At 47.6% G+C, this 13,312-nt stretch overlaps 1 protein-coding gene across 2 annotated transcripts; it reads right to left on the bottom strand.

The window, feature by feature from the left end:
- Positions 1 to 2,056: 2,056 nt before the first annotated feature.
- On the bottom strand, positions 2,057 to 13,233 carry pus1 (pseudouridine synthase 1). Of its 2 annotated transcripts, none has more exons than XM_063073213.1 (5): positions 12,782 to 13,233; positions 9,265 to 9,402; positions 8,676 to 8,778; positions 6,959 to 7,656; positions 2,057 to 4,403 (listed from the first exon to the last, which is right to left on the bottom strand). In XM_063073213.1, exons 1-5 carry the CDS (start codon positions 12,971 to 12,973, stop codon positions 4,353 to 4,355), a joined length of 1,182 nt encoding a protein of 393 aa, XP_062929283.1. In that variant the 5' UTR covers positions 12,974 to 13,233; the 3' UTR covers positions 2,057 to 4,352. The 2 variants fall into 2 exon arrangements, with proteins under 2 accessions (XP_062929283.1, XP_062929284.1); XM_063073214.1 differs by having other exon boundaries at positions 2,057 to 4,400.
- Between the last annotated feature and the right edge of the window lie 79 nt (positions 13,234 to 13,312).

Raw genomic sequence — 13,312 nt, 5'->3', positions numbered from 1 at the left:
AGGAAGATTGAAACAAAATATCAGAATTTCATTAACATTGGCACCCAGTGGCCCCTCTGGGGGAAGTCACACGAACCAGCAGCGCCTCTTTGCAAAGCAACACGAACCAGTGGCCTCTCCAAGAACCACTTGCTCTCCTCCACATTTGCATCGATTAGATTGGACTGTAGTCCATATTGACCTCTTTTAGTTCTTCATTTCTTTTGAGTTCTTGCCCATTCTTTCTTGTTGCCGATTGGAGGGCTGTGGATTTGGGTGATCTGTTAGACTTTACGCAAGGGAGGGGTCGGGGGTGTTTGGGGTTTGTGAGTTTTTCCTTATTTTTCTTTTCATGCAGTGGGAATTGATATCTTTCTTTCAACTACTATGATTTTTTCTATATTTTATGGCTATCTGGAGAAGACAAATCTCAGAGTTGTATTCTACATACATACCTTGATAATAAAATGAATCTTTGAAGTATGACTCTTTTTCACATTGGTTGTTCGTCTGTATATGTATTGCTTTTGTGTAAGTTCTATTGTATTTCTTTATTTTCCTCTAAATGCCCGCAAGAAAATGAATCTCAAGGTAGGATGTGGTGACAGATGCAGTGCCTATAAATAGTATTCAACCCCCTTGGAAGTTTTCATGTTTGGTTGTTTTACAACATTGAATCGCAGTGGATTTAATTTGGCTTTTTTTTGACACTGATCATCAGGAAAAAGTCCCTTTTGTGTCAAAGTGAAAACAGATCTCTACCTAAAATGCAGCTCCAGGAAGACTATTGTTTAGAGCTGCATTTTAAATTCAAAATACAATCCATATTCAGGTCTGAAGACCGGCTGCTGTCGAAACTAGCATTTGCTAGATACCATAATGCCAGAATACACCTGACAGGAGCCGTGTATCTATTTTTTGTCTGTCTGTATTGTATTTGGTGTTTCCAGTTTGGGTTACGGTAAGTTGTCATGTGCGTTTGGGCATGGTAGAAGTAAATGGGTTCTCACCCTTTGTGTCGTTAGCTCAGTTATGGAGAGACAGAGCAGGGGATGAATTTGTTTTGTTGGTCACTAACTTTGCTTATTACACTGATTCCACTAGTTTCATTAGTTTTTAATTGCTAGATAAGACCATTTGTCTTTGCTGGCTTTGTAATAAAGGATCGGATGTACTTGCATTGGCTTGGAGCTCAGTTATTTGGAAGCACGTCACACAGCGTTAAATCCCTCTCAGTCTCCCAGCGGTTTTGGCTTGCTTTTCAAGTAGCTGCTTAACCCATCTTCCAGTAAGATGGCGGCACATTCAGGTGCAGCAGCCTCTCTGGGTCCAACCAAGGTGCAATTGTTCACCCTTTACATCTGTTTCACGATCACTAGACATCACTGGTCAGTGACACTGCTAGGAGACAACTTAGATTGCAATCGACTCGGCTGTACTTGTATGAGATGAGGAACTACTGTGTGCTCGTCCTTGTGGAAACGTGGCTGCAGGACAACGTCCATGCACCACTGATCTACAGGCCCTGATGCTCTGATGCTCAAGCACTTGGACTAATATTGATACCCATCAAATGCCGAAAGACTTCAATAGAGCGGATGTAGAGAGGATGTTTCCTCTGAGGGGAAGAGTCTAAGACCAGAGGCCATAGCCTCAGAATAGAGGGGTGTCCACGTGGAACAGAGATAAGGAGGAATTTCTTTAGCCAGAGAGTGATGAATCTGTGGAATTCCTCACCATAGGCAGCTGTGGAGGTCAAGTCATTGGGTATATTTAATGAAGAGGTTGATAGATTTTGGATTAGTCAAGGTATGAAGGGTTATGGGGTGAAGGCAGGAGATTGGGGCCGAGAGGCAAACGGTGGAGCAGACTCGATGGGCCAATTCTCCTAAATCTTATATTACTTCGTAATTTTTTTTTTACATCTGTTATAATTATATGTGCTGTGTGGTTCTGGGACCTTAACCCCAGAAGACCTTGCCTGTATTCATGGGTGGCTCAATGACAATGAAACTTGAACTCGAAACAGACAGAGAACATCAGGTTTAAAAATAGTAGAACAATTTATTTTTTGTAGATTTCTTTTTATTTTTTTTTAATACAAACGTTTCATTTTAAATGCCGCACAGCGACAATTCTGAAGTTCAGGTACAGGAGAGCACTGACTGAGTTAAATGTCAGCAGGTCTCTGATTGTTTGCTCTAGCCTGATAGGGAAGATGCATCCGCAGCAGGAAAAGCCCAAACCAAACGAGAGATGTCGATTAACACAGCCATTCACAGCTTGTTACATACAAATCAAAGCAAGTGAGCTCCAACAGAGATTGGGTAAGTACTCAAAGGGGTAATTACAAAGGCTAGATTCAGGGAATGGGGCTAATGATCATAGACCAAGTGGGCAGCCAGAGATGACTCCCCCCACCATCTAACAGGGTGAAAATGGCTAACAAGAGGGAGCATAATTTTAAAGTAATTGTTGGAAAGTACAGGAGAGATATCAGAGGCAAGTTGTCGGGGAACTGAGTTCAAGAGCCATGAGGTAAAGTTGCATCTATATAAAACCCTGGTTAGACTACATTTGGAATACTGTGTTCAGTTCCGATCACCTCATTATAGGAAAGATGTGGAAGCTTTAGAGAGGGTGCAGAGGAGATTTACCAGGATGCTGCCTGGATTAGAGAACACGTCTTATAAGGATAGGTTAAGTGAGCTAGTGTTTTCTCTTTGGAGTGAAGGAGGATGAAAGGCGACTTGATAGAGGTGTACAAGGTGATTGGAGGCCTAGACTGAGTGGACAGCCAGAGGTATTTTCCTCAGGGTGGAAATATCTAATGCAAATGGGCATAATTTTAAGCTGTTTGGAAGAAAGTATGGGGGGGGGGAGAGGGGGATGTCAGATGTAGTTTTTCTTAAAAACAGTGTGGTAAGTTGGGTGGGTGGAACCCAAAAAGTGAAATGATTGCCTTAGGAACATCAAATTTGAAGGCAAAGCACAGGGTTAATGACAGGATTCTTAGCAGCATGGAGGAACAGAAATCTATCACGTCCATAGATCCCTCAAAGTGGCCACGCAAGCTGATCGGGTTGTTAAGGTGGTGTACGTGTGTTGGCCTTGATTAGTTGGGCAATTAGTGGGGTAATGTTGCAGCTCTATAAAACTCTGGTAGACCAAAGTGTGGTCTTTGGTCTAACCAGGGGTTTATAGAGCTGCAACATTTATCTGATTGATTGTTCTCAACCATTGATCAAATCTAAATGAAACACTGTGGCAGGAGAGCAGCATCCATCAACAGGGACCCCCACCACCCAGGGCATGCTCCCTTCTCACTGCTGTCATCAGATAGAAGGTACAAGAGCCTCAGGACTCGCACCACCAGGTCCAAGAACAGTTACATCCCCTCAACCATCAGGCTCTTGAACAAAAAGGCACAACTAGACTCTCTTGCCCACCCATTGAGATGTTACCACAACCAATTATCTCACTTTAAGGACTCTCATGTTCTCGTTATTTATTTATATTTGCATTTGCACATTTATTTGCTGAGTATGCCTACAGGAAGATGAATCTCAGGGTTGTATATGGTGACGCAGATGTACTTTGATAATAAATATACTTTGAACTTGGAGTACTGTGCTCAGCCTGGGCAACCCATCTAGGGCAGCTGTGGAAGCTTTAAGAGGGTGCAGAAGAGATTTACCAGGATGCTGAGGAAATCATGCCGACGGGGTGGGGGTGGGGGGAATAAATCTCAGAGATAGTTTAAAAAAAAAATAACCACAGATTGTGGATGCATGGAACACCCTGCCAATGATGGTGGTAGAGGTAGATACATTAGGGACATTTAAGAGACTCAGATAGGCACATGGAAGATAGAAAAACGGAGGGCTATGTGGGAGGGAAGGGTTACATTGATTTTGGAATAGGTTTAAAGAGTCAGAACGTCATGGGCCCAAATGCCTAAGCTTTTAAATGAAGTGATGGCTGTCTCAAGCAGCTAGTACAGTGCCAATGGACTGAATAGTTACCCTCCTTTCTGCACATTTTTGGTGCTGCACGGACTTAAGAGTCAACAATATCTCTAATGCACAGACCCCTCGCTTAATGGTATTGGTCGATGGCATTAAAAAGGTTTTGAACCCCAGCTTTAACATCTTTCCTTTCTAAAATCCCCAGCATATCTATAATCAAAAGAGAAAAATGCAGACACCCCAGGGGTCTTAAGATAAAATCTTTAAAACCACTGGAGGACCCCTGCTCACTCCGGGATCAGCAGGAGCCAGTGCCCACAAGGCTGAAGCGATGACCCATTTTCTTCACGGGCAGATGCCAACAGGGGCATGGGGATGGCGGGCGAGTTCCAGCCACAGAACCCCTCAGTCAGATTGAGACGCATCACTGCCATCGTCCGCCTCATCGTTTGTCTTCTGAAAGCACAAGGGAGGCGGAGGTAAGAACATGGCACAGACAGAGGCAACGACTAATGACAAGAAATGCAGACAAAAGGGATTCTTCAGATGCTGGAAAGATTAAAGATTAGTTTTATTTGTTGCAAATACATCAAGATGTAATGAAATGTGTCGTTTTGTGTCAACAACCACAGTCTGAGGATGTACCAGGGGCCATACTTCTGGTGCCAACGTAGCATGCATACAATTTACTAACCCTAACCCGCATAGTTTATTGGCGGACGGTGGGGGAGATGCGGGGCCTCGGTCGTAGCAAGGACTAGGCCTGAAGCCGTGGTGTCATCTGTTTACAACCATCATGGAGAGGGGCAGAGTCATCGCACTCCCCCAGAGGCGGTGTGGCGTGGCGTCCAAGCTGGTACTCTTCAGAAATTGCCTGCCTGGCATCAGTGGTCACATAACCAGGACTTGCGATGTGCACCAGCTGCTCATATGACTGTCCATCACCTGCTCCTTATGTCTTCAGGTGACCCTGATTCGCCGGGGGGGGGGGGGGTTGCTACACCTTGCCCGAGAGTGACATGCAGGCTAGCGGAGGGAAGAAGCACTTTACACCTCCTTTGGCAGAGACGTATCTCCACCCTGCCACCCAAGAGAGTTAACTGGTCACTGTAAATTGTTCTGTGATTAGGCTAGGGTTAAATCAGGAGTTGCTGGGCGATGCAGCTCGAAGGGCCGGAACAGCCTATTCCACACTGTATCACTAAATAAACACTGTGGCCAGAGACCTGGAGCCTGGGCTGCACCGCTCTAGGTAGGATTTAGTCATAGTCATACTTTATTGATCCTGGGGGAAACTGGTTTTCGTTACAGTTGCACCATAAATAATAAATGGTAATAGAACCATAAATAGTTAAATAGTAATATGTAAATTATGTCAGGAAATTATGAAATAAGTCCAGGACCAGCCTATTGGCTCAGGGAGTCTGACCCTCCAAGGGAGGAGTTGTAAAGTTTGATGGCCACAGGCAGGAATGACTTCCTATGATGCTCTGTGTTGCATCTCGGTGGAATGAGTCTCTGGCTGAATGTACTCCTGTGCCCACCCAGTACATTATGTAGTGGATGGGAGACATTGTCCAAGATGGCATGCAACTTGGACAGCATCCTCTTTTCAGACACCACCGTCAGAGAGTCCAGTTCCATCCCCACAACATCACTGGCCTTACGAATGAGTTTGTTCATTCTGTTGGTGTCTGCTACCCTCATTTACATGGATGTCACCAGTCCTCGAGGGATTGGATCAGGGGGAAGAGGCTGGCAGGTTAGGAGTTCATTCCTTTGAGGGTAGGGAATTGAGGGGTGACCTTATGGAGGTGTATACAATCATGAGGGGTACTGAAAGGATCATGCAGCAACGCCCTACGAGTCACTTACTGCAGTGTCCTGGGGCACTCCATTATCACCAAAGAAATCCATCCCAAACTCCCCTCCCCCCCCCACCTGCTGAAATTTCCAAGGCTCAAAATGTTTCTATTTACATATTAGAAATACATTTTATTTTCGAGGTACAGCGGATTAGGACCTTCCAGTCCTTCGAGCCACACCACCCAGCAACCCCTCGATCTAAACCCAGCCTAACCACAGGCCACGTTGTAACGATCAGATAACTTAGCAACCGGCAGGTCTTCGGACTGCGGGAAGAAGCCAGAGCACCCGGAGGAAACCCACGTGGCCACGGGGAGGAACGTGCAAACCCCTCACAGACGGCGGTGGGACTTGAACCCGGGTCACCCGCACGGTAAAGTGTCATGCCAACCACTACGCTACCACTCCGCCCAAATCGGTTGGGTTGCCCTTGAATCTGGACGACCGTGGTGCAGTGGTCAGCGCGAGGTTATTACGGCTCATGGCATCGGAATCTAGTGTTCAATCCCGGCGTCCTCTGTAAGAAACTTGTACGTCCTCCCTGTGACTGTGTGGGTTTCCTCTGGGTGCCCTGGTTTCCTCCCACAGTCCAAAGACTCACCAGTTAGTAGGTTCATTGGTTATTGTAAACTGCCCTGTGATTTGGCTGGGGTTAGATCAGTGGGTTGGTGCTGGTGCCACCCGAAGAGCCTGTTTTGTGCTGCGTCTCGGTTAGTGGTAGGGGTCGATGGCATAAAAAAAAGGCTGGAAGCCCGTGCTGTAAATAAATTAATAAGATGGTCAAAGGTTCTAAAGTCTGACACTCCCTCTGGCTGAAATTTGACCAAATTCTTAAAGGCTGTGGCAGAAGTGGGTTGAAATAAATGGTCTGCAGATGCTGAAAATCCAGAGCAATACACACAAAATGCACGAGGAACTCACATCCACAGAAGCGAATAAACAGATGACATTGGGGGCCAAGATCTTTCATCTTGGAAAGTTTATAAGCTCTGTCAATAAAAGTTGTTGGCGAAATCAATCAGGTGACAAAGATACTAATTCAGACAGTTGATAAAACAAGGTTACTAAAAACGGTTAACTATAGAGCCACCACCACACACCTCATTACTATGTCCCCAGGGTGAAAACAGGATGGTCATTATTACCTTTGAATGATTCTCGTTTAGCTGAACTCCCGAGGCTGTGGCAGTGAAGTCGTGGATAGGAAGGGTGCTGAGCCAATTCGCCATTGACTGCTCTTCGATCTCAGTGTTAATAATGGTTGGGTAGATGTGATCCTCCTTAAACGCCATAATTTGTTCTTCTACTTCGGACCACTCCAGAGCCTCATGGACTCCATCATTACCGAAGCGGTTGTTATACTTCTCGAAGTGGACAGTGTCCAACACAAGTCCGAGCCCAGGGACCTTGGGCACGTCAACTTTCTCCTCGCCCCAGCTCTGGTCCATGATGGACTCCAGAGCGTAGCCTCGCACGATGGCAATGACCAATCCAATCATCTTCCTAATCTGATGCATCATGAAGCTCTGACCCTTGACCTTCAGGACAGCAAACTCCACGCCCCGCCTCACGAAAGGGTCCTCGCAGAACATTTCCATGATGTACCGTTTGGCGCTGGGGTCTCTCGGACCCTTCCCCGACGTGAAGTTGTGGAAGTTGTGGGTCCCTCGGTAGCAGCCCAGCAGCTTGTTGACGCGGCCGAGAGCATCTCTGCTGAGGCGGAAGTCCTCGATCCGCTGACCATCGTCCTTGTGGGCAAACGCAAAAGTGGGCAGCATGTAGAAGTAGGTTCTAGCGTCGCAGGTGTTCTTCGAGTTGAACCTGCCAGTCACTCTCTTCAGCCCTGTAGGGGAGAGAGCAATAAACCATGAGTCAATCCCGGAAACAGGACATGCTACGGGGACTTTCTACTCAGACAGGAGAGGCCCTACGTTGGACAGAGATGACCATGGATGACATACGCAAGCTAGGTACGCAATCCGGGGCAGTACGATATGGAGAGCAGGCTGTCTCCCCCTCTCCACACAGCTGATTAATCCAAAGGAACGGCAGAGACCGACACAGTTCGGCACCAACAGCATCGCAGGAGTTGCCAGTCAGCATTGAACTCAACGTGGGACTGCCTTAGGGACTCCAGCTCCGGATTTTTCCTTCAGGGTTTACTCCCGAAGCCGTTCCCATAACTGGGTGTAGCTGCAAGGCCGTTGAGGTTTGAGATCAGAGTTCTCCTTGTCCAAGATGACTTGCCCCATCTACCCAAAGTAACTAGCCTTAAGGGGACAGCAACCTGCCTTTCCCTTTCTCCTGCTTCCATCCAGCTTAGTAACTAAGCCACATGTAAAGACCAGGAGCTAGACTTTGTTCTCAGAGGCTGTCTGAAATGCACATTATTGGGAGCATTTAACAGGTAGTGGGAGCTTATCCCCATTATCAGCCCCAGCTACAACAACTTTAAGGAACCAGGCATTTAAGGAACCACATCTCACTTCTATCCCAACTGATGTAGGTACTGGAAAATCATAAGACACAGGAGCAGAATTAGGCCATTCAGCCCGTCGAGGTCTGCTCTGCCATTTCATCATGGCTGATGCACCTTCCTCTCAGCCCCAATCTCCTGCTTTCTCCCTATAACCTTTGACACCCTGACTAATCAGAAACCTATCAACCTCTGCTTTAAATATACTCAATGACTTCGTCTCCACAGCCGTCTGTGGCAATGAATTTCACAGATTCACCACTCTCTGGCTGAGAAATTCCTCCTTTCTGTTCTAAGGGGATGTCCTTGTATTCTGAAACTGTGCCCTATGGGAAACCTCCCGTAAGGAATCCCGACGCCACCCACTGTATCGAGAAAAGACACACCTAATATTTTAATGCCAGGCGGCAGGTTGGCATTGATCTTCTCCACGAGGTTATCGATGAGCCAGAGCTTCAGAGAGACAATCTGACCCGCAGCAGAAACACCCTGGGAGAGAAAAAAACCAAGTTCTAAACAAAAGCGGAGACCTAATTTCAGAGAAAACAAGAGTCTAGCGAGGGCTGAACTGTCTTCACCCCCCCACCCACCTGGTGGAAGTTTCTAAAGGTCCCCAGCTTTGCTGATTAGCTTACAGACTTTATTTCAACAGGAGTTTGAGGTGATTTGGTACGTCACACAGATTTCTACAGGTGTATGCTCACTGCTCCTCTGCATGAGGGTGAGGGCCTGCTCCAGGCTCCCTGTCTGAGGACACACCTTCGTTCTACATGCTATTTGCTTACTTCAATTGCACGATTTCTTTTCTCCCTCTGCACATTGGGTGTTTGTCAGTCATCTTCTTAACGGGCTCTTCTGGGTTTCTCGTTTTGTGGTTGCCCCCAAGGAGACCAATCTCAAGGTCGTATACTTTGATAATAACTGCTTACAGAATAACACGCAGAAGAATGTAACGGCAGAAACTGCTTATGGTACCTTGTCAGTCCTTGCACACCTCTGGAAGGACATTTTCCTCATATCATCACCGTGGTTCTCTGGAATACACCCAGCCTTCACCAGCGCCTTCACCAGCTCGTCCTCAATGGTCTTAAACTGAGCCGATCCAACATTCCTCTGTTGTAAGAGCATTCCAAAAACATGCACCTGTTAATGTGTCGGAACAGCAAATTCCATGTCCCACACCGAACAAACAAACAAACAAACGGTGCTGAACCCAACTCGTTTCAGCTCAGAGTCCTGATGAAGGGTCTTGGTCGACCACCTGCTGGGTGATCTCCTCCACCACCCCAGTAATTTGTGTGTCAGCTCCCGGCCTGCCTGAACTGCATTTATTTCAGCTTGTACACTGTATACATTCTCTGACATTAAACGTACTGTACGCCCTCTAATCCAGGCAAATCCCTTCTGCACCTTGATATCGCTGTTCCTTTTCGCGCCCTGTGACGCATCGGGCGGTATTTCTAGTTTCCTTAGCACATGTCTGTTTTTTTACATGGCCGAGTTGTTAGCCCAACACTGAACCCAGCACGGATTCAAACCCAGGACCACTTGCCTCACAGTCCGGTGTGGATGCCACCACAGCACCGGCCGGCTAGCGTGACACTGTCTGGTGACTCCAAGTGCAGCCTCACCAGCAACTTGTGTACCTGCAACATGATGCCCTTACTCCTAATCTGGCCTGACTGAAGACTAGCATGCTGAATGCCTTCTTCACCACCCTGCCCACTTTCTGATCCTCATACAGGCAGATTGTCGGACTTACTCAGCAGGTCCAGTTCCCGACTGAAGAGCAGTCCGTGCTTCAGGCCTGCAACTCTGCATTCAACTCAAACCAGAAGGGGGGAACACATCGCTCCCAACCCAGCTCCTCTGCATTGAGTCTCTGTATCTTCCTTAATGTTAAAGTTGCATTACTTGTTTTCAAAGCTCTCAATGGTCTGGGAGCAGAGTAACTCACTGAACTGTTTTCGTTTTATAACCCTGCTTCAGCTCTCAGGTCGCCTTCTGCCAGCCTCTTAAATTTAAACAACTGCGTAGTGGTAGTTAATAGAGTTATTCCTATGTTAGCCGCTCCCACATGGGAGGAGTTCACATACTGAACAAGTAGGGTTGTCAATAAAGTTGAGTTGAATAGCCTGCATGCTGGCTCCCTGGTGTGCTCTGCACTCTCCCTCAATATCGAACACAACAACAAATCTCCCTGGTGTGCTCTGCACTCTCCCTCAATATCGAACACAACAACAAATCTTCCTCAAAAGATAACTACCAGGTCAGCTTTTCTAAACTACGTTCTTAAACTGTGGAATTCAATACTCAAAATACAAGGGATGCAGATTCAATTGACTCATGTAAACGCCAGCTCAGAACCTATTTATTTAACATGATAGCATGAACATTGACTTCTCAAACTTCCGCTAATGCCCCACCTCCCCCTCGTACCCCCATCCATTATTTATTTATATACACACATTCTTTTTCTCCCTCTGTCCCTCTCACTATATCCCTTGCCCATCCTCTGGGTTTTTTCCCCCCTCCCCCTTTTCTTTCTCCCTGGGCCCCCTGTCCCATGATCCTCTCATATCCCTTTTGCCAATCACCTGTCCAGCTCTTGGCTCCATCCCTCCCCCTCCTGTCTTCTCCTATCATTTTGGATCACCCCCTTCCCCTCCCAGTTTCAAATCTCTTCAGTTAGTCCTGACGAAGGGTCTTGGCCTGAAACGTCGACTGCACCTCTTTCTATAGATGCTGCCTGGCCTGCTGCGTTCACCAGCAACTTTGATGTGTGTTGCTTGAATTTCCAGCATCTGCAGATTTCCTCATATTTACCTATTTATTTAACCTTGCTTTTAACCAACATCCTTCTGTCTTTTATTTCCACGTTGGCACTTTATCCCACAGTAAAGCAGTTCCAACTACATAATCTGTATGAAAAGTGTTCCATAAATAAATGGAACACTTAGGATGGTGGTGAAAATTGGTAGCCCAGGTTGAAATGTGAGCCAAGTGAACTGAATTAAAATCCTCACTTGTTTTTGAAGCTCTCAATGGTCTGGGACTGGAGCACATCACAGAATCACTTCCACTTTGTAATCCTATTCGAGCTCTCACGTTTTCCTCCGCTGCTCTCTAAAATGTACCCCCCAAGGGCCACAATGTACCCTCATCATAGGGTTTGTGTGCCTCAATGACACGGAGAGCTATGTCGGCTGGAGTTGGGGCTTTATGCTTTGGCTCTTGGAAGGGTCACCTGTGTCAAACGGGTCAAAGGGTAGAGGCCAGAGTAAGAGTGAAGGTCCTCTGGGTTTGGGGGTTCAGCTCAAGGTTAACAACCCTGACTGGTAAAACAAAATTGTTATGAAAACGAGGAATCCTTTGACATCTGAGTGCAACAGTATTCCTGAGTCTCCACCTGGGACTTACGTGACTGACAGTAGTGAAAACCGAGAGGAAGCTACTGACATGATGAAGGAAGCCCTGAACACCGCCAGAGTTGGTGGACCGTCACTGCTGTCCTAAACACCAGTGGCGTAACAGGCAGTAAGCAGATCTCTTAATTTAAACAATCTCCCTCAGGTCAGGGATGCCAACTCAGCTCACACTTTTAAACACCAGTTCAAACCCGTTTACTTCACCTTGCTCTTGTAGCTTTTTACGTCTTTTATTTTCATGTTTGCATTTTATCCCACGGCAAAGCACATTCCTATATCTTACACTCTTGTACTTAAAGGCACAGGTTGATAGTTTCTGGTTTAGTCAGGGCATGAAGTGACACGGGGAGAAGGCAGGAGATTGGGACTGAGAAGGAAAATGGATCAGCCATGATGAAATGACAGAGCAGACTCGATGGGCCAAATGGCCCAATCTGTTCCTATATCCTGTGGTTATTGTCGGTATGAAAAGTGCTCTATAAATAAGTCATTATCGGTTAACCTTCCTGAAGAACTGTGGGATGCTGGAGATTGTGAACAGACCAACAGCAGAAGCAACACACACAAATGCCGGAGGAACTCAGCAGGTCAGGCAGCATCTACGGAAATGAATAAACAGTTGGCATTTCAGGGAGGGGGGGGTAATTTGTTTACCAAAGGGGAGAGTAATATTTTGCTACAAGGTTGCGGGGGCACCCAGATAGAATATAAGACAAAACAGAGCCAAGAGCAGGGTCTGTGGAAATCAGTGGAGAGTAAAAGGTGGATCCGTGGGGAGAGGATTAATAATACAAATCAGAACCTGTACTGCACTCCAAGGATCTTAACCTGGGATATTAAGAACTGTATGGAGAGGAAAGGTTTAGAGACAGATATGGGGCAAAACGTCAGGCACGGACGAATTGGGTCGAAGGACCCTTCTCCACGTGAATCTAATACGAAGGCCGTTCGGCCCATCTAGTTTTGCTTCCCCCGTGCACATTTGAAATTTAGAGCAAGCTTCCCCAGCACCCGGACGATGGGTGAACTGGGTCTTCCTTGGCCTGCCCAGGGCCCGGACTCGCCTGCATGCCATGGTAGCCTTTCCCGGAGTAGGCCAGCAGCAGCACCACTTTCCTCTTCGGACACTTCCTGCCTTGCTCGCCCGCCGGCTCCTTCAACCGCTTGGCCACCGGCGACTCGGGGCCGGCCTCCCTCTGCCGCTTGCCGCTGTGGTCCTGAGCCGGCGACTCCGGGCCTCTCTCCTCGCCGGCCATGCTTCCACGCCACCCGGCAGCCCCGCTCACAGGGCCGGGGGCCCGAAGGGCACGGTGAACACGGGACTGACACGCCGACCAGCTCGGGACGAGCACAGAGGCTGCTACCGTGCCCAGGAACCGCAGCGCCAGCCTCTCGGGTTCGGCTGCCCCTCGCCTCGCCTACCGGGAGCGGCGTACAGAGATACACCGGCCCGATACACTGTAACACCGGCCCGGTGCATTGCATGAGTAGCGGGCGCGCCCGCCAATCAGGAGCGGCAGCGCCGGCCCCACCCATTCCGTCTGCCCACCCTCCGTCAATCCGCGACACTCAAACGTCTGCCAATCTGCAGTCTC

The sequence above is a fragment of the Mobula hypostoma genome, chromosome 21 (assembly GCF_963921235.1).
Source record: "Mobula hypostoma chromosome 21, sMobHyp1.1, whole genome shotgun sequence".
NCBI classification, from domain to species: Eukaryota; Metazoa; Chordata; class Chondrichthyes; order Myliobatiformes; family Myliobatidae; genus Mobula; species Mobula hypostoma.
This window is presented reverse-complemented; position numbering and strand designations above follow the sequence as displayed.